General features: G+C 38.6%; 2 protein-coding genes across 2 annotated transcripts; one reads left to right on the plus strand and one right to left on the minus strand.

The window, feature by feature from the left end:
• The first annotated feature begins 1635 nt into the window (after window positions 1–1635).
• LOC139708599 (small ribosomal subunit protein uS19-like) lies at window positions 1636–8671 on the plus strand. The gene is made up of 4 exons (XM_071620539.1): window positions 1636–1657; window positions 5703–5788; window positions 6933–7167; window positions 8318–8671. Exons 1-4 carry the CDS (start codon window positions 1655–1657, stop codon window positions 8429–8431), a joined length of 438 nt encoding a protein of 145 aa, XP_071476640.1. The 5' UTR covers window positions 1636–1654; the 3' UTR covers window positions 8432–8671.
• A 4235-nt stretch (window positions 8672–12906) lies between these two features.
• On the minus strand, window positions 12907–18970 carry LOC139708600 (NADH-quinone oxidoreductase subunit B-like). Its single transcript, XM_071620541.1, has 5 exons — window positions 18829–18970; window positions 18229–18352; window positions 17539–17765; window positions 16100–16188; window positions 12907–14020 (listed from the first exon to the last, which is right to left on the minus strand). The coding sequence occupies exons 1-5, from the start codon at window positions 18963–18965 to the stop codon at window positions 13923–13925; spliced, it is 675 nt and encodes a 224-aa protein (XP_071476642.1). The 5' UTR covers window positions 18966–18970; the 3' UTR covers window positions 12907–13922.
• Window positions 18971–24937: the final 5967 nt, after the last annotated feature.

Below are 24937 nucleotides of genomic sequence, written 5' to 3' on the forward strand. Positions count from 1 at the left end.
AGTAAATGATAACGATGATGTAGGGTTGCCTACTGAATCTGCAAGCTAAGTAAATCGTACTTATTGCACGGTCAAAGAAAGTGGCAGCTTCCTTTTAATCATAGGAAACGGTGTAAATTGATCCATTATGGAAGGAATAATTCATGCTTTAACGATATTATGGGTGATGTAAACCGGCCAATTCCTGTTGCTACACAATGTCATGTAAAGGATCTCGGAGTGAATTTTGACAAAGAGGTTAGATTTTGCCCGTCATATGAACACTGTCTGTCGTGCAGCGATTATCGTAAGACTGAAATTATCAACCGCACATTTTTTGCGTCCTTTTAGATGAGAAAGGAGTCATTCAACTGTACAATTCTATTATAAGACCGACATATGGTTCTCCTGTGTGGCACCCATTTTGGAAGAAGGATTACTAGTGCTATAAAAGTATAGAAAAAGAACAGCGCTGAGTTACCGGCAGACCGCTCCAAATTGTACACTCACTTGGCCCTCCAAATCACGAAACAAGATTAAATCCCTTAAAACTGCCTTCACTAATGTATGCAAACGTCACAGAGCTGATATGATACAGACTTTCATGAGATTGACGAACTCCAGTCTTCTGACTTCTTTGATTTCTCTTCCGGAGTGAAGGACATGCGTGCACACCAATTCATGATGATACTGGAGAAACATGTTGTTATGGAGGTCGAGAGAGGAAAATAAGATAATGGTAACTTACCATGTCACATATATCATCATGGACACCAAATAGATCACCACCATACCAGACTTTCTTAAAGTAACAACTAAACTTTATTCCCCCCCCCCCTCGAGCGCCATTAGTCTCTAGAGTCTCGAATCTTCCTCTGCCCACACGTGGGCCGAACACGTTACACTATAATTCACATAAATACATTATTCATAACACATGTTAACACTAAAGTGAGACAGTGGTCCTTCTCTCAAAGAGCAATGGATACCAGAAGTTACCATTTTTTTTTGGCTGACATCCCATCAGTGAACTCGAGAGATTCTGGTGCCAGAACAAGATCAAAATAATAACGTACCCCGACGAGATATTTTTCTGTCCGTGCTTTATACTACACAGCCACTGCGTCTACCGATAAGTTATCAATTTTACAGTCTACTACGACGACACCGAGGAGCAAATACAATTTCCAAGGTATGTTACAGGGCCGGCGGAGCGTTTTCAAAAGTGGGGGAGGGGGAGGGGAGGGGCCACTTCCGGATTCCATGAGCTAACAAGCAAAAAAAAAAAAAAAAGGTCCTCAGCTCATCCATCCCCTTCCACGTTTCTTCAGCAGAAGCAAAAAAGCTCACACTTCAACATCTCTATTTCTTTTTAGTGCCACTTAGGTACTTCCGGGTTAAAAAAAGGGGGGGCCTACAGTGATGACACCTTATATATTCCTTTGTATGGTGCACAAAAAGTGTGTGTGGGGGGGGGGGGGGGCGAGCCCCCCTGCCCACCCTCAGTTCCGCCGGCCATGTGTTATCCAAGGTATCAGTGACAAGTGAATGCAACTCAGAGACGCAGCAGCCAAAGGAAAGATAACGTCGATGAGAAGCTGTACGAATATTTCGCGTAGAGGGCGACAGACATAATAAACCAAAAACATCCTTTTCTGTATCTCATACATTCACAATGGTAGGTCGATGTGAAGATTGCCTATAAAATCCCAAATAATCTCCGTCATTTCTTGTCAATCCATGTTTTACAGTGGTATAGCAAGAAGTAACAATATGATTAAAACACACGAAGCAGTTTTTTGCCATTCGTGATGTTTGAAAGTAAGAAAAGTGACAACATTTAGCGTGGCTCGCAGTAGTGGCTTACACCATCGAAGGAGTCGCTGTTGTAAATCGGTGTTCGCAGTACACTGGTGCAGTGTACAAAATACGCAGTAGGGCCTACATTACATAGTATTATAGTTGGGTGTCCGACACATCGAGACCCTCATGTTTTTCTATCAATAGATACTTAAAATATCTCACAATTTGCCTGAAATTTTACTCACATGTAAAGATAATACTCTAAATTCACAAGCGCGCATTGAAAATGCGATTTGCGGGACACGCGCACACGTCTTTTACGTGCTTTGTCTATGGGAGCGTGGGTGATGAGTTGCGGGCCCTTCCTTCAGTCCTTAGCGCACCACTATTCCACATCGTTCACATTTGACGATGATAGCTGCAAATTTTCGGTATCGATCAGTGAAGTTATGATTCTATTGGAATCTTCAGCATTTTTCCTGTAACGTTATGTGAGTAGGATTTCATAGAATTTCAGTGACGAAATGTGATTCAAATACCGGGTATGCATTAGGGCAAGTCCAAGATAACGCGCACGTTACGTATGGGACATTCAGAGACTTTTATGACCTGAAAAATAGTGTTAATGGCCTTTGATCATATTGAACTTCATCATGGTGATTGATATCTAGAAGAAGTATAATCATGTAAAAAATTGAGCAAAATGACCATGACAATTACATTCTAGAAGAGAAAATATATGCCGTTACGTATGGGACCAGAAAAATTTTGTTTTTTTGAACATTTTTTTCAACCTCAAAACTCTCTGAAAGTATATCATTCTACAACTTGTAACTCACTGTGATGAAAGTCACAACACTCAAGATTATCACAGGTAAGTTTCATGTCATTAGGCCAAAAGCTCTAATTACAGGTTCTAATTAAAGACAGACATGACGTGTTACGTATGGGACAGTTACGTATGGGACAGTTTGTCCCCCATTCATTTAGTGTGTGAAGAACCATGATTATGGGTATTTTGCATAATTATTGAAGTAAAATCAGTTGAAACTACTCAAATACTGATCCAGATTGTCAAGGAAACAATATTCCCCAAATATTCACCATCATAATCATAGTCAATCATATTTTTATATTTTTATGACCAACCTGGGTATGCATGCCGTTTGTCCCCCATTCGTTTAGTGTGTGGAGAACTATGTTTATGGGTATTTTGCAAAATAATTTTGCAAAACACCCATTTAAACAAATTTTTGCATAATTATTCAGGTGGAATCAGTTGAAATTACTCAAATACTGATCCAGATTGACAAGGGAACAATATTCCCCCGATATTTACCATCATAATCACATTCAATCATATTCTATATTTTTATGACCAACCTGAGTATGTATGCCTATTTTTATCAGGATAGTTACTACTGAAAAATTGAATAGTTTAAAGTGTTTACTTGCATTGATGAAGGGCAGTTTGCCATTTAGTTTCAATAAAAAACAACTTGACACAAAAAATATGAAGTTTAATAAATAAGCAATACCTGCTGCATGGAACCCCAGTGATCGAGTAGATATATGATGTCTGTCTAGCAGTCAGGTCATTGATTCGAGTCACAACTCAGTATGTATACCCATGAATTTTGTTGTGGCTACTACTGAAAACTGAATAAGGACAATTTGTGTATCACTTGCAATAAAAAAAAAATCATTTTACTTTTTTTTTTAATATATATATCACAACCATTTCAAATTGGATCTCCATCACAAACTTTGAATTCCTCTGGTCGTAGGATTTCATGCTCTTAAGTAATTCATATAATTGGTTTCCAATCATCTCTTTAAATGTTGAAAACTGAATCCCCATTTCTACAAGAAACTATACCATCCCTTTAATGCTGATTTTTCATTGTGTATTTTGCCATTTTCCCCTCCCCCTTTCTGAAAATTGTTCAGTCAAGTTCATGTATTGTTTCAAGTGTCTATAACTCAAAAAGTAGCTACAATGTTGGGATGCTTTCTTCAGGATGATTGACCATTTGTGTACTGAGAGACCTTCCCAGCTAGCAACATGCATTCACATGCAATATGTATGAGGATGTCCCATACGTAACGCATTTGTCCCATACGTAACATTATTTCAATGCCTGATAAAAAATATTTCTTTTACTTCTTTTTCTTTTTTCTCTGGTATTTAATTTCTCTAAACAATAAATTAGAACTTTCCAAAAGGACATTAAAATAACCTTAGCAATTTCAGAAAAAACCTAAAAAAATGACCTCATTTTGTTACGTATGGGACATCTCTTGATAGGACACGAGCTAATTTGCATAATCATTTGCATAATCCCTAAATTTTCCTACCAAGTTAAACTATGTGATGAACTTCTTATGTCCACATATTAATCAAATATTATTTGCTTTCCTTTGAATTAATATGAATTTTTATAAATGTCCCATACGTAACGCTGTGTTTCACATTTATGCAAATGAAGCCCTTGAAATTTGCATAAATTTACATAATATCATTTTTTCCTCCACGGAAATCAAAACTTCAACTTATAAGCTTCAAAATGATACCAAACATGTCAATATTGAGCAAAGATGAAATTTTGCCTTCTGAGGGGACCTTATCTTGGACTTGCCCATAAACATTAACTATGATGAGGTGCGGGTCACCCAAGTATACCCTCCATTGACAATACGTGTGAAATGCACGTAAATTTAATGCTTTTTGTATGTGCATTTATATTCTACGGTATCGTTCTGCTGTTGATCTTGTGTATTATCGGGTTTTTCAGTAATATTTTGACATCAAATCCCCAGCAGTGGTAGAACCCAGTCTCATGCGTGAAAGTTTGTTCTTTAATTTTACGCGCAGTGCATATAAAAATAGAGGGGTTTCGGTTTCAAATTCAATGTAGTCTACAGTGTCAATGTGTTGGACACCAGGACTAGGGTAAGAGTACCAGCAGTATTCGGTCACCTACCGGTATTCGGTCACTTATCACTGATCACCAGCCAGTAAGTTCTATAACCGCAGCAGCGACCCCAACACGTACCGCATGGAAGCTTAATACCCTATGGCTATCGAAGAAACCCGTGATATGGCTTAGCATTTTGGTGACCAGAGACCAAAATACAGGGTTTTACACTGAAATTCCTAGCCGTACTGTTAGATCAGTCCGGGGAAACCCGCTCACGAGGACTGCCCCCCGTACGAGCACTGCCCCGCCTCATGAGGCCCCCTGGAAGGCCTCATGAGGCCTCCCAGGGGGGCCTAAAGAAGCCCCCCATTCACTTTTTATTCATCTCACATCTGACGTATAAATTGTCGCAACTTTGCACGGTGATTTTTTTTGTTACACACACATGTCCACTATCCATGATGAAAAGAAGAAAAAATTCTGTCTGTTTTTTTCTTCAAAACTCTATGTAAATTTATGCATGTGCAAGACACCTCATGAGAAAATGCTTGATTTATGTTAGGGACTAGGCCTAGAAAAATTTACTACCATTTTTTGTATGCATTAGCGGCTAACATTGTCATTGTCTAAATGATTGACATTATTTTATGGCAGTGTACGTGTAGACACATGTACAGCTACCGTATGGCCACACATGTCATCGTGTGTGTCTACCATCCAGCCACGGCCACACACACACACGTTAGTCGTGGTTGCATCCATAGCCCAAGTGGCTTATATACAGCCATCATACGTTGTACCTTGGTGAATGTAGATTGTATCCATACGCAGGGGAGCGCTAGTAGAGGTTAGAGGCTTGCCATCACTGTAGCGACATCAACACACAAGTAGAGTAAACTGTACACCACACACCACATCGCAAAGCAAAGAAATTCACCTCTATGTATATTCTCTAGACAACTTAATTTTTCATTTGCTGACTTTTCTTTTTTTTACCAGGCTGATACCGAGGTGAAAAAGAAGCGTACCTTCAGGAAGTACACCTACCGGGGTGTTGACCTGGATCAGCTGCTGGACATGTCAAAGTAAGGTCATAGAATTTAAGGCTTTCTTCATACATGCCCAGTCTGCTTTGATGTTGTAAATAAATGAATTTGTCCAAAGGATGCTGTAGCCAATTTTGTTTAATATGTTTATCCTTGTTTGTTTTCTTTATCTTTTGTTTTGTTTAGTTTTAGGTTTCCCCTGCCTTCTTAATTGTAATGATGGTGATGATGATGATGATGATGATAATTAATCATCATCTTTATTAGCCAGGGTAGCCTCTTCATTTTTTCAATTACTCTATCAGAGGACCCTGCCATTAAAATTACCATGGTGAATATGCCAGGTACCTACGTGTATTTATACATATCTTGGTCGAGGGAGACATGGTGGGTAAAAACATCTTGTCCAAGGATGTAAACACATGGCAGGATTCAATCTTGGAACCTCTGACTGAAATTCAAGAATCATGTTCACTTTGCCACGTAATGTTTTATGGCATCCTTGTTGTCAGTATATCCTGCATATTTGGTCTGAGTAATTCCAGTTAAAATGTTATTTATTATTCTGATTCTATTACATTTCATATGCAACTGAAATGTGACAAGGTAATGATTTAGCCATACCCTACCTATATAAGAGTAATCTTTTATTTTCAGCCATGGGTACAGGAAATCTGAAATTTAGATATTTACTCTTGTTACAAGCAATTCATTTTGGCTCATGGATGTTGATACATTGTAATGTGCATGCTTGTAAAGTGATTTATGATGCTGATGAGACTTGGGACCATTTCTGAAAAAGCTCAGAAGTTTCTGTACAGCTGAAGGATAAGTTTGCAAATTATGCAGTTCATGTGACTTTGTATTACAAATAAGTATATACTGTATGATTTTCTCAAACTATGAATGATTTGAATTTGTCATGATATTGTGATTGGATTTTATAGCCACTGTGTAGCCAAAGTCAGCCTCAGACAAAGAACGCAGAAGAAGGATGTATTTCTTACAGTTTTATTTGTATGAGTAGCAAAGTGCGCTTAGAAACGTCAGTATGAAGCACCATATAAATGCAATTATTATTATTATTATTATTTTATTGCTGTCTCGAGAACTGACTTTGATATCATAGACCTTCCTTTCCAATGATTTCACCAAAAAATGAATCTTGTTTTCCTGTCAACAGTGAGCAGCTCTCAGATCTCCTCCACTGCCGTGCCAGGAGACGATTCAAGCGTGGACTCAAGCGCAAACCTCTCGCCCTCCTCAAGAAGCTGCGCAAGGCCAAGAAGGAGTGCCCCGCCCTGGAGAAGCCAGAGGTAGTAAAGACCCACTTGCGAAATGTGATTATCGTCCCTGAGATGGTCGGGTGCATGGTTGGTGTCTACAACGGCAAGGTCTTCAATCAGGTTGAAATCAAGGTAACCAGCGATATAAGATACTGTAAAAGCAGGGAGTGTTTTTTCGCAAGGGTTTAATTTCAGAAATAAATGTTGGGCTGCAAATTTAAAAAGCAAAAATATTGCCACCTGATGTCCTAGCAGAGTGAACAGACGGGCATTAGTGCTCTTACAATAGCCTCAGTGTCAAATTTGCGAAAACAACTTCTCAAGAAAAATGTCTATGACTTCCTCATTTAAGAGAACCATATTTTTATTTCATTATGATTGGCCTAATGAGAACGGAAATACACATGTCTATAACCAGGGCTTGATGTTAGCGGTGGCCCAGTCCACTAAAATTTGATGTCGGGTCACCAAATTTCCAAAAATGTTTTCTTTGTTGGCCTAATTGGGCAGCTAACATTCAAAATAGTATGTTATATTCATTTTCCTTTTATTTGGGGCCACTGCATTTCTATTTCAGGCCACCAAAATTTCAAATTCATAGATTTGAGAGGCCCAAATGTGCCACCAGCGAGATATGTTAGTCTCAAACCCTGGGATAATTACTGTAAAAGGGGATATTTTCGCGTGACTAATTTTTCGCGCTCGGCGGGGTAAGAAGAGTTTCACGTGTTTTTAATTCCGCAGAATCAAGACATCCCACACAGGAACACAATTATGGCAAGCAAAAATATTCACATGCTTTTATTTTCGCGCTAGTTTCTGGTTGCGCGAAATGCGCGAAAATTTCAATACTTCAAAAATTTCCACTTTTACATTATAAATTCTTTCCTAGACTGTTCTTAACCAAGTCTAGTACCTTTATTTCATTCAAATTTGATGTTTACATGCAGCTTATGATTTAAGTATGAAACTTTTTCTTTGTCTTAGAATTACATCTTGGAGATAAAGCTGAAAGCTTGGACACACACTTGTATAATACATGTAGTGTATTGGCATGCTAAAATTTATGTAGATATTGCTTCAGTTTCACTCTTTCCTTCCAAAATGATAACTCTTTAGAGGAAACTATTTCCCATTTATAAGTGAGCATACTCCTAACAGCTCTTAAATCACCACTATTTATAGCAGTACTGCATTAAAAGGAAATCCTTTGAAGGAAGAACCCACATATGGTTTGCATCAAAAGACATTTAATACTGTTTTCTTCTTTCGTTGTCCGCAGCCTGACATGATTGGACACTACCTCGGCGAGTTCAGCATCACATACAAGCCTGTGAAGCACGGTAGGCCTGGTATCGGAGCTACCCACTCCTCAAGGTTTATCCCGCTCAAGTAGACTCCCTCTGCCATCCAGCACCAGCTCACCAGCAAATCTCATGTCTCCGATAATCACCTCAAGAATCTGTCACGATGGATTTCACGATGGATTTCCAGAACAGTGTTTTGAGACTTTCCAGTGAATTTCCTCGTTCAAGGAATCAGCCGACGCGCAAAAGACTTTGTACGTTTGAACCTTGCGCTTCATTACAGCCATGAAAGCCATACTCAATAAATCACAATTCTGATCACCTACAAAGATATACAGTGTTTATTTGTTATGTTTTTCCTTCATGAATACCTTGTGTGTTCTCTTTTTAGTAAACACTGAGAATAAATGTACAAGCATCATGGAGAAACCCTTTCAACTACAGGTACAGGTAGTAGCCAATTTGGACAATATTCTCACTTTTAACCAAATTTTGCCTAAGATTATTGGTTTACCAACAGGCAAGTTAAGCCTTTGGAAATGAAATTGGTCCTGCAATTTTCATGCATTCCATTGCTCAAAGTTTCCTGCGTATACATTGTACACCATAATGCACCAGAGATGTCAGCATGTAGGATTGGGACTGTGTGTGTCACTGTGTGTTTGTGTGTGTGTGTGCTTGTGCTCCTGTTGGGATATGTTCATAAATACACGTACAATACTGTACAGTATTCAATCTCGAATGCTGCCGCACCGCACTAGATTGTATTTATGGCACATGCATACTTGGCCCAAATGCAGTTGAATTTCCAACAGGGCCAAGCCACAGGGTATACATAAATTAAAATTTCACGATGCAAGACCAAATTAAGGAGGTAGACAGAGCTTGCACATTTTGTTTTGCTACTGCCTATGTAATTACTTAGAGTGTCTAATTATATTTTATCTGATCTGTGCATAGGTAGTTGGCGCCATGTTGCATTTTTCAACAGTCATGCATCACAACTACAATTTCTTGGTAACACCAGTGAACAGTGCCTACTTTGTAATGCACTATTATACATTGCATGCACAGCGACTGCATCTTTTCGATTGAAATCTGCATTTGATTAATTATGCAATTTTCATACATACACTAATAATGCAGCACATTTAATTTGAGATTGTGTACACACAATAGTTCACCGTGACTATATCATGTCAACGATTCATGAACTCGTGTTCAATTTGCTAAATGATGCTTGTGAAGTGGTTCAGTGTGTAGATCTTCCACAGCAGACAACCCCTCATACATGTATACTAAAAACACCTACATATTCATTGCTGATTAAAGGCGCATAGTCCCGGTAGTGTAGATGGCGCTGTTGATGATACTGCTGATAACCGTTGGTATTGATACGAAGATTGCCGAAGTTGAGTTGTCATCAAGAGTAACGTTGCCTTAGTTGTCTTCTCTGCGCATCACGCAGTCTGTAGTAATGCCAGGGTGCGTGCATATGTGCTTCTTATTATGACGTCACAAAAGAAGTTTGCTAAAGCTGTCATCCCCCTCACTTCTTCGGGGGGGGGGGGGGGGGGGGGGGAAATGGGTCACAGCGTAAGCGCTAAAGAGGAGTCGAAAGCGTAGGTCTCTATAGGAAACTTGCGCCCTGCGCCCGCATACGCATTTGACTAAACCACTGGGACCATGTGCCTTTGATGTTTTAACAAAGTTCTCAGAATATGGTGTGTGTGTGTGTGTGTGTGTATACAGTTAACAACAAAATTATTCATACCCCTTGGAAATTTTCAGTTTTGAGCAGATTTTTTACAAATAAGGATGGAATGATGGTGATTGGGTGTTAACTTTTTACTCTTATTTGTCCTCTATAAATTGACATTAATTCCAGTTTCACCTTATTTGCATAACAATAGAAATGTTGAGATATTAAGATTTTGCCCTTTACAGAATTATTCGTACCCTTATGAACACATTGTCAATGTCATGGATTTTTTTTTTTCAGAGGACAGACACGGAATTGTTCTTGTGTTTGGTCACTGAGTTTGTATAGGTCTCCACCAAAGCATTTGTTGTTCTTTCTGCCAAGAGGACCTCTGTTAGCATAAGATTTTAGAGTGTCCATGGCAACATGTGATATCTAGTTCCCAACTCAGATTAAAGATTACTTCAAGAATGCAGAAATTAATTATACATTGGAGTACATTTGCTGTAAATGCCCCATAAACATTACTTTCAACATCAAACCCACATATTTTGTACCTGGGTTAGGCCAAGTGACTCCGAACTGGCTGTTCTCCTTGAAGACATTGCTGTAATGACATCCTTGTGGAAGTCTTCTCCCAATAGTCTGACTCTATTATCCTTGAGATCGTTCTGGATAGCTTTGATTGTGATCTTTGGGATGGCATTGTTCCAGTGTTGCCATAAAAAGCTTTACCCTTGAGCTCCAGACACATCCAAAGAGACTCGTCACAATGTGTAACTGTCCATTCTTGAAACAGTAGTTGATATTGAAACTACAGACATTTATGACAAAGAGTATTCACATTCCTTTCTCATTGAACAGGCTAATTGGTTAGCAGTAGTACACTGCATCTCCCAGCAAAGATGAAAGACCTTTAAAGACATGTCTGTAGTGATATGAGGTGGTCAAGAGTCACGAACGTCTTTAAACAGCATACATCCAAGGTGTGCGTTTTGTTCAGTACAGAGCAGAATCCTTCAAGGTGTGTCCAGACATCAAATTTGTCACCTTCTTTACCATTGAGAGATTGCTAATGAGTGACAATGACCTGAATATCACATCAGAGACATTCCAAGTGCATCTTGGGCAGGAATAGATCCAACTTATACTGAGACAAACTCCTTGGAGCATTTCCCTGTCCAGGATTCCATGGACAATAACCAGAAAAGAGCCTCTCCTCCTGCAGAGGCACAAAATAGTCTGGTACAATATTTACAAGTAATGGTCTCAGGACATTACTGTTGATGTTTTGGGATAAACAAACTATTTCCAAGGTATTGAATGAATATCTAATATGCACTGTAGTTATAGAGATCACATGTCGGCATGGACACTCTGAAACCTCAAGTTACTGGAATACTGGAGGTTCCCTTTGACAGAACGTGGGCCAATGTCTTTAGAAGACCTGCACAAACCCAATGGCAAAGCAAAAGGATTCTTCAAAGTTGCACTAATTAATAAATCAATGGCAATGACAGTGTTTTCATAAGGGTATGAATAATTCTGTAAAGGCCCAAATTCAAATATCTCAACATTTCTATTGTTATGCAAATGAGGAGAAACTGGAATTAATGTCAACTAGTAGAGGACAACTAAAAGTATAAAGTTGCCACCCAATCACTATCACTCCATCCTTCACTTGTAAGAAATCTGCTCAAAACTAATAATTTCTCAGGGGTATGAATAATTTTGTTGTTAACTGTATAATATTATATATATGTATATACAAAGGTATCATTTTGGTACCTGACTTGTTACTTTGTTGTAACGAGAATTTTGTAACAACCATGTTCATTATAACAAGAGTGCACTGTATAATACTGTACAGTAGTTGACAGTCTTCAAAGTTAGGCCAGGAGAAAAACATGAATTTGATAAATTGTTTTTTAAAAAGTGTTCATCTTGGGTGTACAAGTACAGTGTACAATGTATAATTCCAGAATGAATACACACACAAACACACACATTCACAATTCTTCCATCAGGCAAAAGGGTGGTTGTGTTACTTAGTACAACACTTGTATTTGGGACCTTTCAATACACGTAATTCACATGCACTCTTATCTTCATTTATTTACCTATTATCTACCTTACTGTAACATAGTACATGTACTGTGAGTGCAATTAATCCAGATACACAAACTTCCTCAGTTCCTTCCAAAGAGGTGAACTGGTTCACCCCATAAAGCCACACCAGAAAACATGGCAATGATAGTGACCCCTTGCTGATTCACCCCAGGTGAGTAGCAATACCAGGTAGTCAGCAAATATTATCAACCAGATACTGAGTCAGAGTGCCATACAAAAAAAATGCACACACACTCATTTAAATCAAAAACAAATACAGTAACACAAAAAGCTGTCAACATTAGAGAATGAGAGCCCCAAGATATTTGAAGAATGACTGCATTCAAACAGCATTTTATTATAACTTTATACAATATCTGTATGCCAACCTGGCATACACGAAACCTCCATTCAGTGCCCACTGCTGTATAGCACGAGTCTAGTTTACACCCTGCATGCCAGAGAATGTCCAAGAGATTGAAACGGTAATGATATGTCGACCATTTGCATTGATATCAAGAACTGAGACCAAGAATACATGAAAATCTTGTAGGAACAAAACCAGTTTTCCTATACTGTACACATGTAGTATTGTATGTTTGTTAAAAACTGGTTGATGCAATTTTTTTTTTTTAAGAGGGTAGTCCGCAATAATAATGATGTCCCTTTGTCCGACGTTTCCTGTACCCATAAACTTGGTTATCAGCGCGTGAGTGGTTAAGCATGACATCAAATCACGCAACAAAATAGTTTGAAAATTGGTTTGTGAATAGCTAGACACATATAAGCCTCAATGAAATATCTGATCAGTCTGTGTATGAGTCATATGCAGTACGAGTCACAGAAGTACATGGTGGTGTATGCCATGGTGGAGAAATGGCAGCATCTACCAGGTCAATTGTGGCCATTCAGAATTTTGGTAGGAGAGTCTTTTTCTCTCTTCATAGACGTGGTGGTTCAGAATGACCAGCATTGCACCCCATTTTTCATTTGTCACTGACTCTGCTTTAAAAAATAGTTCAAAGAAGGTCTTGCAGTCATTGGTTAAAACTCTCAATGCAATTCTCATGGTGGGGTAAGTACAATTTTCATTGATTATCGCACCTGACAGATTCTATTGAAATCACCTGACTTTCTTTGGCGAAGATCAGTAGGGGCCTACTATTATGTGCTTGCTGACACTCTGATGTCAATGTTACTTATACATAGGTCTGTATGAATAACAACATTTCAGGCAAGGGCTTGTGTAAAAAACTGCACACAGCAAAGCGACTATATGACTTTAAATACTTTACAGTATCTGCCTATCACTTTATGCTTAAATATTTTCCAGTATCTGCCTATTACTCAGACTTTCCCATGCCAGGTGCTCTTGGACTATTTTCAAGCTATGATGCCTTCAGAACTTGAGATAGCGCTCCTGTCTTCAGTCATAATTAAGATTGCTCATACACATGCCAAAGTTAAAGAATATGAAACTGTACCAATACACTTCTGTACTGTAAAACATGGGGAATTAGATTGTAAGATGTGCTATGGGTCTTCTGCTGCATTGGGATTTTGTCAATACAGAGTATTTACTTGTTGCACCTTGCACACAGCAAAGAGGTACTAGGCGAGCCTCGCATAGCACATGTACCTCCATGTACATACTGAAGGAAAACGGGTCTTTGTGACTCTGCACACTTCAAGATAAGAGGGGGCGACTTTAATAAATCTCTGTACACACGATTCAAATATTTTGCCCAATTGAATTCTATCTTGGCCATTTACTTCCGGTACCACATGGTGATAGTCTTTGACCGCTTGATTTTTTTCTGAAGCTGCAGGACACCATATAGAAGAGCTTCGGCAGATGGAGGGCAACCTGAAAAACAAGATAGAAGGTTACACGCTATTACAAAGCCTTCATGACCAATTCTACTCTTCTGTTACTTCAAGAACACATAATATTACACATGTACTTTTGACATAATTCTCTCTTTGTTTTATACTTAGGTGAAACAAAAAAACAACAACAGAAAACCAAATGAAAAAAAAAGATGATTGTGACCACTTTCATAAATCCCATTTAAAATGTCATTATAGACACTCACTGATAAGTGATTCTTTCATAAATACATCAGCACACTGTCATCCCCTGATATCCTATCACATCAAAACCTACAGGGATAGTCATATCCTTTCACTGTGCATATTTCACATCATGCAGAAACTAACTGTGATTTGATGGAACAAACCATACGTATAATTAACCAGTTAGTTGCTGTTCTTTAAGTAAAGCCAAAAAAAAAAAAATCGTTGTATTGGCGTAACCCGCCCGACCCTAAAAAACCCCCCGACCCTGAACTTTTCAACAAAAAAAAAAGGAAATACATCGTTTTTACCGAGAGAGGGCGCGATACGGGTTTGCAATTATCGAAAACAACAACAACAGCTGGCGTCGGAAAATGGCCGCGCAGTACAGCGTGTCGGCAACCGGCAAGTATGGTTCGAAGATTTTATTTAATATTATTTGGAGAATCGATTTGTCTGTGGCGCTGGGTGATTTAGCCCAGGAATTTGTTTGTTCGTATTCTGACCGGTATGTCGTGAAGGCTTTTAAACCGGTGATATAACAAACCTTGGATGCAACAGACCATCTCTATCGAATGGGGTTTTGTTAAATATGAGTTTTACACGTAAAATACAGGTAGCAAAAAAAAAAAATTAAATTAAAAAAAAAAAAATCCGCCCGCCCGACCCTATTTGAAAATCTCATGTTACGCCAATACAACATTTTTTTTTTTTTTGGCCTAAGGGATAAACATTTGACAATACACAGCTGTGACTGAATAACCACAGGGCAATTAATGGTCAAGGTTCAAGGTTGCTGGGTCCAAAATACCCTTGACTATTCAACTATTGGCAACCTACAGTTGATACTCGCATTCTAAGTAGCAGCTCTTATATATGCATCCACTGCACAAGATTTTGTAGAGAATGACAAATATTTTTTCACAGATCATCCATACTGTCTGATGCATTATGTGCTAATATATTACTGTATTCTACAATGTTTGCAAACAATTTTCAAATAACATAGTCAAATCAGTGAAAGTGACTCTGCATCAAGGTGAAAAATTAAAAATCACCGAGGGAAGAACTTGAATTCGCAGAAACTTTGACTTATAGAATGGAGTAAGAAGACATTTTTCCATGTCGATTGAGAAATTTACTCCAAGTCATTGGCAAAAGTAATTGTAAAATTGATTTCTTTTAGTGAAAGAATAGTGAAAGGTGAAAAATTAAAAATCACCGAGGGAAGAACTTGAATTCTCAAAAACTCTGACTTACAGAATGGAGTAAGAAGACATTTTTTCCATGTCGATTGAGAAATTTACTCAAAGTCATTGGCAAAAGTAATTGCAAAATTGATTTCTTTTATTCCAAGTTAAAAGTACTATATAACACCTTAACAGATCCTTGTAATTTGATTGGCTGTTGGATATTGATCATTTGTCCCATTTTACTAAGTTACATCATCATTCGAGCAATTGTGGCTCCATATACCGTGCAATCTTGGATCCATGCAATTTGCTCTATTGCATGCACGCCAAGAGCCCAGCACACTACGTACGTAAAACACTTGCATTTGCAGAGTGCATGCGATCAAGCATATTAACGAACAGCACATTAGTGTCTAGCGCTCAGCACTCTCTTATCTCAGATCTCCCACATTTTCTTTTGTTTCTAAATTCATAATACATCAAATGACAAGGATCTATTTTTAAGGTGCAAGATATAAAACAAATGATAAATATTTCATTCAGTGAAAAACGGAATTATTGACCCATTCAACTTGGCTGCGCCTCGTTGAATGGATCATTTCACTTTTCACCTCATGAAATATTCTGTCCATTGCACTCCATAAACATTTATTATTTGTATACCATTGCATACCAACCTGGTACATAGATGTCAACTGGGATGATCCTATCACAGCCCCTTACCACAGCATACGAGTAGTGATAGTAGCCACCTCCATTTGCACAGCTAGAAGGAACAAAACATATAAATGATATTTGATGGAGTGAACAAGGCCATCTAAACCACACAATTATTGCTATTGCACTCAGTTTTGCAATGGCAACAGGTAAATAACCAATTACTGTGGATACTGAAACCCATCTTGGTGAAAAACAAACAAACAAATAAACAAAGAAAAAAACCTTGTGGTCTCTTTATAGAACTTATTTAGGGAAAGTTAGACACACTACACAATGAGTTCATAATCCAATTTTAACACCAGTGTGGCTCTGATGGGTGTGTGATGCTCTGCATAGAGTACTCACACGCCAATCAATGTGCATTTCTGTCACTACAGTGGACTCCCATTACAATGAAGTCCTCATGACCGCCAGTTTTCTTTCGTTATATCAAAATTTTGTTATAACCAACCAAATACACGATAAAAATGCATAGAGTGGATAATTTTTTACTTCATCGTAACTGGAATTTCATTATAACCATGTTTGTTATAACAGGAGTGCACTGTATTGTCAAAATTGATGGAGCTAGCACAAAATCTTCATTTAACCCATTGAGGACAGACTGGTTTTGCTACAACACGCATTTCCCATAGAAACCTGCCTGAGTATACTCAGGACTCGTTATCAGCGGGTTAATTAGGGATGCAGCTTAATGGAGTCTTTTGTCTGCAATGTTTTTCATGAAAAAGCATTTCATGATGTGTAAAATTTCTTCTTTGCAATATTCCTGAAAATATTGGTTTCTCTTGAGATGGAAATTTTTGCATAATTGCTTATTTGTTATTTGTTATTTCATTATTATTTGTGTGTGTGCTTGTGCGTGCTGGGCCAATTTCAGTGAACTTCCCATGCACACAAGTTCATGGATGAGCAAATCTCTGTACAAATGTGAGTATCTCCTTTAAGATGTTAGCACTGGTTTTGTTGTGGTTCAGCAGAGTACAAAATCTGTGAAATGTTAACAACCTAAAGTACTCCATGTTTAGTTTCAGGGTAGGTCTCTCTCTTTCTCGGCTAAAGACTGAGCTGAGAATGACCTTGCCAGGTTTAGGTTGACAAAGCTACTTAATACAAGGAAATTTTTACTTTAATACTATTTTGTTCTATCACCCTTTTTTGTTGTTGATAGATATGACCATGGTTCTTTTTAAAAGGCAGCCAAAATCCTTAAAGAAAAAAAAGAATTCCCTTTGCTAATATCATCATTGCTTCTATCATCTTCTCCTCCTTGATACATATATCTTGCGTATTACTAGCACAATTTTCTATCTTTTCCATCTTCATCTTTGAATGTCTGGATCGGTTATATAATGTAGGCTAAGTCTGCATACTGCTCATGATACACACAACTCACCTTCCCATTGAAATAACCCATCGCGGCTCTGGCATCTGGTCGTAGACCTTCCGTAAAGCGGGTGCCATCTTGTTTGTCAGTGTTCCAGCGACGATCATCACATCGGCCTGCCGAGGGCTGGCACGGAAGACCACACCGAATCTGTCCATGTCGTATCGCGGAGCGGCAAAGTGCATCATCTCCACGGCGCAGCACGCGAGACCAAAAGTCATGGGCCACAGGGAACTCTGACGGTTTCAAAATTGATTGCTAACATATAAACCACATAATCTTCATGCAAACACATTGTACATCCTATTGAAGAGGACTCTTATTCATTTCTTTACTTTCCTGCTTTGATCTATATTTATTGAACTTTCTGACACTTCGTAAGATTTTTGTTCAATTTGCTGTTTCTAAACATTCATATTGGCATAAAATACAAAGACAAATTTATATAACCATATTTATTATATTAGCATTAAATATACAATGTAAAAGGCAAGTAGGAATGCCATGAGATCATTAATAATAAATACTTTTCAACCCCAAGGTTTTTATTGCAGATGAAATCAATCTAAGTATTCCAGCCATAATTCTATGAGGTTTCTCAACATGCAGTATCAATTTGTTATGAAGGTTTCTTTTTGTGTGTGTGTGTGTGTGTGTTTTATGTTCAGGCAGACTACCAAGATATGCACTTAAACTTACCCTTCTTGCCCAGTTTATGACATCATCAGCCTTGGCAACTACGAAGTCTGCTGCATTGTTCATGGAAAAGCCACCTTTCTTTGCAGGTACAGCTGCAGAGCTCTGTTGCCTGTATGGCACAAGGCTGTGTCCAATTGAAAGGGGGATCGAAAAGGAGCACACAGTGAAGAAAAATCTTGTTTCAAACTGTCAAGTCCCATGAAATTTATCAAAATACAAAACAGGAGAATTACTAATACTAATGTGTACACTGTGCCTAACATGTGGGGTCTTATCAGAGTTCAAGTTTTAATTTCAGCTGTACTTATCCATTGCTCAAATCAAATAATTCTGGCATTCAATCTTGATCCTGAAACATTTTGAAAATCTGACCACATTCTGTCTCTTTTTTTTTTTACTGTACAATCATAGACAAACAACATATGCTCAGCCACAAAGGCTGATCTTTAAGTGTTGCACAAAACTATTTGATAAATAATGGATGAATTAGAACAGCCACTCAAACAATCAACAATCTCTTGCACCACCAAAGAGCAGAGGCGTAAAAACTCACTCGAATTGGCAAAGTACCGTGTAACAGAAAATGGGCCGAAGCCTCACCTGGTGCACTGGGTAGGGTTTGGGGTGTTCTTCTGTTCATGGAGGGACCTGGCGGGCTGTGACTGTGAGCACACTGTGGGCAATGTCCTGACCGGGAGACTGGAAAACCGCCCCAACAATGCAAGTCGGCTGATCATCGTGCTCGCCGCTACAGCAATTGATACAAGAAGATTATAGAATAAGAAAGATTTACTTTCTTGAGAACAGAGATACAGAGCAGTTTCCTTGCCACTCGTCACTTGTACATATGTAGCTGTTATCCCTGAAGACCTCCAAAAGGGTGCAGGAAAGACTTAGAACTTTGTATCCCCCTCCCCATCCAGTTTTGCTAAATTAAAAAAAAAAAAATCAGATATATTTATTCCATTTAGATCATATCAATCGCGAGAATACATTTAGAGTAAACAACCCTGTTTGCAGCAAGCTTTGTACAGGGTGCCCATTTGCAGCTGGGGGCATTTCATTCATTGATGAAAAGGCCCAATCAGGTGTTACTTCCCACAACACTAGCAAGTAACTTCTGCTTGTGTTCTAAAGTGGGACTAGGCACGCATGATGTTTATTTGCTGTTTTATTGATGAATGTAAGTGCCCCTGCCAGAAATAGGCACCCTAAAGCAAACAGGGTTGTTTACTCTATGGAATATGATAGCTATACTACAGAGATCTCATGAGGACATGCCCCAAGAAGTTACACTAACAGGCAACTTGCATTGGGACGCCCTGATACAATTGAACAGTTTGAATACGATTGATACAAAAATTATGTACAAACACACACAAATACACACACACACACACACACACAAATATATAAGCAAGGTACAGGTTCACAGACATTTCAATAAAAGAAAGAAATCCACTATATACAACCCTAACCTGGGCCCTCGTTAGCTATTATGCATGCACAGATGCACATTGAAATATTGAATTGTTAAGAGTTGCATATTTGCAATTTAAACTGCAACTGGAGATGTAGAATTCCACTTTAAATAGACAAGCCTTTTTTAACCCTGGGGTGCTCTGTTATACACAGGTATGCTGCTGATAAGCCTGTTGCTATCTTATAGCCATGAACGCCTAGCGCAAGCACAGCTGCATATGTTTCATATCCATCAAAAGAACAGTCGTCGTTCTCAGATTCCGCTTGACTGAATCATGGACCTAATATAACATGGACTATTCATGGCAGTCTTTCTTTGATGTAATGATCGTCACCGACACCTGATCATGTGCATCTTAATGAGTACATTCAGGTGTCTTGACAATAACAATTGTGTAATCATGTATCGTCACTAACAAAAGAATCATTTCCCTCATTTCAGTCTTGTTTCACTGATGTGCCTTTTTTCAGCAGAAATGTCTTTGAATAAATACAGATGATGAGGAGCAGCAAACCTGAGATCATTACAAATTTTGTGCCAAAAGATGGAGAATTGCTGATTCGCACATTTTCGCACACGCATAAGACCTTGCCTAATGGCAAGATTATATACACTGTAATCTGTTCTCTACCATTACCATCCCTATTTGCTCTGGAATAAGCTGGAGAAAAGTGAAATATTGAGATCACAAATGACAATCATTCTGCTAAAATGTTAGCCTTCTTTTAAAAACTGCCTGCTTCTCCCAAGCGAAATTGTTTGAGGTATGATTTTTTAACATACACCACAACTGCACATTCACTTTACTTGATTTTTGTGAGTTATTTTCTTCTGCGCATACGTACAATGTACACCTCTACATCTGTATGAATTCAAATTGAAGCAAACTCATTGAATTTGGACTTTCTGCGTGATACTGCCCTGTACAAGTCAAAAAATCTTACTGTCCGCAGTCCGAAATGCTTTGCGTTCGGGCTGGTCACAGTTATAACGTTAGAAACCCATGCTTTTGCACACAGTCAAATTTTGGCACTTGAGGTCGAATCTTGGTGCAGGTTTTTTACACACGTGCTTGTAGGTCTTTGATAGGTTGGTACACTGTGTAGGTTGTTTCCTGGCTGCTCATGTGCAAAGCTAGACAGAAAGATCCATCTGTCCGGAGGAGTCTTTTTATCTTTGTGACATTATCGCTCTCCTCGGAGCCAGTCTCCTCCATGGAACATATCCCCGGCGATCAGATAAAATTTACAGACCAATCTCTCGGTCAAATGCAAAGCCTACTGACATATACAATGTACTGTTTACAACATAGTTAGTTGTAATCATTAACTATCTCAAATGAATTGCATTTTGTTTATCTAGTCTAGACAATAAAATCATGAAAATGGGTTTGAATTATGACACATTTCCTCAGGCTCATGCCGTATGCGACAATCACAATTGCTCTAGTCATATTTTCTCCAGTGAAGGTCTTCAACACAAGTTTATGGTTGGCAGTAACGGTTAGGGTTGTGATAGGTTTTTAGGTTTAGAATAAACAGTGTGATGTGAGGATTGATTTGGGTTAGGGCTTATACTCAGTTATTTACTAGGATCTAGACTATGTTCTAACAGTTAGTAGTTAGATCCAACACCATTAGCATTGTACACAGGGACATACATTCCTCAAGGGAGTGTTCTAGGCCCGACACTTTTTGTGATGTATGTGAATGATCTGCCAGATGTTATCTCTAGTTAATCACAATTATATGCCAATGACGCCAAGATCTATGCTAGAGTACCGGATATTGACTCCTGCCAATCACTGCAAGAGGACCCGACTGGTGTGGAAAAGTGGTCACTAACCTGGCAACTCCCTCTTCACTCGCAGAAATGTGAAACCCTTCACATCGGGTATAACAACCTACAATGTTCCTATTCAATTGAGAATGTTACATTTGATGATGTCAACTGTGAAAAGGACCTGGGTGTTTTGATTGATAGCAAGCTCAACTTTCGCCAACACATCTCCTCATCTATCCAGAAGGCTAACCAAATGTTAGGTCTTTTATATCAAACGTGCTTTCGTTAACATCAAACCAGATATCTTCCTGCCTCTGTACAAGGCTTTGGTTCGACCGCATCTGGAATATTGCAGTGTATATGGAAACCCAGGTTTACGACAGATGACAAAAGGATCGAAGCTGTTCAGCGCAGGACAACCAAACTGTTTCCTGGACTTAGCACCCTTTCCTACAGAGAGAGACTAGTAAAGCTTAACCTGTATTCATTGCATTACCGTAGGGAAAGAGGGGACATGATCCAGGTCTTCAAAATACTACATGGTATAGACAGAATCAACCCACAGTCCTTCTTTGTACAGTCACAGTATCATGGAACGAGAGGCCATCCCTTCCAATTATTTGCAACCCATTGTCGTTTGAATATCCGCAGCAACTGTTTCAGCAAGAGTCATCCAATCATGGAACAGTCTGCCCTCATCACTTGTTACATCCACTAGTATAGATTCTTTCAAACATGGTTTAGACATGTTCTGGTCAGACAAACGTTTTGAAATTGTCTGACATCCACGCCCACGCTCGATATACATTGTAGACTGTTTATATACGTGCCACCAAGCGCTGACGACCGGGAGACCTGACAGGATTTACCTACACTCCCGTACAGATGATGATGATGATGATGATGATACACATGCCATCTATTTTTTAGTGATTTTACTGCCAGTGCAAGCGCTTGATGAAAACGCACACACACACACACACACACACACATTATCAGGTCACGTCAGTCAGGGCATCAAAAGTTTCAAAACATTACTGAATGCTAGAACTGCCCAACTGAATCTTCTTCTTCTTCTTCTGATTAAGTCTGCCTCCTTCAATAGACTGAAGATTCTTGCAGACTGGTGCTATTTACATTATAATACAATTTATTTACAGATATTTACAAGCACATAGAAAATTTGACGAAAATACTAGCCACACTGTGATCAACCGTTAGACGGTTTCGAAATGATCCCACAGATGGCGCTGAAACAATCTTCGTGATAGGTTGCATAGCCCTTTAAGAAGAGGAAGAAGAAGACGAAGAAGAAGAAGAATCTACTCACAATGTAATTTGCACGCAGTCGCCATGTTTCCCGCACTGTTTTTACATGGGAAGTGTGTAGCTAGCTAGCTCAATAGCTCACTAGAGCGATGTGTACGCACGCAGGATCTTCTTCGAGACATCGAAGTTTTCGTAACACTGACAAGGCATTGTCGTAGATGGCGCTAGAGCAGAGGCAATGAGGGGACTGTGCGAGAACGATAATACCATTAAATTTGGTTGCCTTCTAGTGGAGTAAAAAATAAACAAATTAATATCTAAAATAGTCATTAGAATAACTTCAGTAATGATGTATGATATGCGATGGGAAAATTCAAATCATGGCATACATTAGTATGAAATTCAGCAGACACTGCACAAAAAGTTTTGTCATTTTGTGAATGTATGAAAGATAACATGGAAAGAATGTCGGTTGAACGTCGTGTGCATTAATTGACCTGTAAAGATAGGAAAACAGCGGCATGATTTTTTTTAAAATGTTTTATTAGAAGAGTCATGAAGAATCACAATATTTACAGAATGATTCGCATGATTAAAATAACAAGTTTACAGTATATAAAACGGGAAGTTGCCTGTAATTAATTAAGACAAATTTCTCAATCATTTTCTAATAAAGGTTATGCTATAAAAGATCGTATCCATTATTTTGAGTAAAGGATTGAAGACCTTATTACAGTTATTGTATTAGCTTTATCAAGATTTTGTTCTGCTGGTTTTCATGAAAGACAACGGCCACTATAACAAACTTTATAAAGCCAACAATACAGTCAACCATAATAAACTCACAATGAATATGCTTTTAGATTCTTTTAATAGAATCACTGCAGCTATAATGCTAATTCTGACTTCATTATACTTCGAGGAGGAGAGATTTTGCTATCACTCTCATTTCGTGTGCTAAACAATGATTTTGTCTGGTCTGGAACAGAGACAGCTGGTATGGGAATTACGAGATAAGACGCTATATACATAACAGAATTGATGTAAGTTATCATTTTCATTCATCCATTGAAAAAAAAAATTCTTACCTGTTACAAATAACGTTAACTTTGTTTTTTCATGCTTGTGACTAAACAGAATATGATGTGAATTATGATGGATTGCACTAATATCTGTATACAATGGTCGAACGTTCACAATTATGATAATACTCCAATAGGGTTTTCACACTTTTGCCCTTGCCGGCGTCCGCCGTTGCTTCGGATTAGTGTTGCCCAGGTCGACGAGACTTTGAGGAGCAAAAAGACACTTCCATCATGCTCATCTCTGACAAACTGTAGATGATCAGCTCACAATATTGGACATTTTTTTCTTTGAATGTTCTTGGTAATTCATTTTATAAAAATGAAAATAAAAAATATGATATCATGATTTTACTTTATCTTTATAATACCAGGGCCGGCGGATCGTTTTCAAAAGTGTGGGGGCCCACTTCCGGGTTTCATGAGCTAACAAGCAAAAAAAAAAAAAAAAAAAAAAAAAAAAAAAAAAAAGTCCCAGCTCATCTCTCCCCTTCCACTTCCGGGTTTCATTAAAAAAGGTATGTTTCTATTTATTGCCACTTACGTACTTCCGGGTTAAAAAAAAGCGGGGCCCAAAGTGATGACACCTTATATGTATTCCTTTGTATGATGCACAAAAAGTGTGGGGGCCCGAACCCCCACAGCCCCCACGGCTCCGCCGGCCATGAATACTATAAATCTGACCTATTGGCTATAGAGTGAGAGACTGGTATGTAGTCCTGCAGCAAAATATTCAACTCTGAATCTAAACGCGCCTTTGAAACAACAAAACAACAACAACAATAAGGGGGTATCTCACTGAGCGGTGAATGCTTACGAACGTTGCGAATTTTGGATTCGCCAACTTTTCTGACGAATGTTGGCAAAAATCAGGGTTTGCCTCTGCCATTAGCGACATTTTCTTGAACTGCATGTCCCAAACTCATTATAGTCCTATATACAAAAATAACGAATGGTGTTTTACCTCTCAAAACAAAACAAAAAACAAAAATTTCCTATAGTGGAGGAGCGGGGAGGGGGGGGGGGGGGAAGGGGCTGCTGGCCGACGGGCATAGAATCTCCAGACGGCCCCTTGGAACGTAATGGGTCAATT

The sequence above is a fragment of the Diadema antillarum genome, unplaced genomic scaffold (genome assembly GCF_040938485.1).
Source record: "Diadema antillarum isolate AM-2024a unplaced genomic scaffold, OU_Dant_1.0 seq00001354_RagTag, whole genome shotgun sequence".
In the NCBI taxonomy this organism is placed as follows: Eukaryota; Metazoa; Echinodermata; class Echinoidea; order Diadematoida; family Diadematidae; genus Diadema; species Diadema antillarum.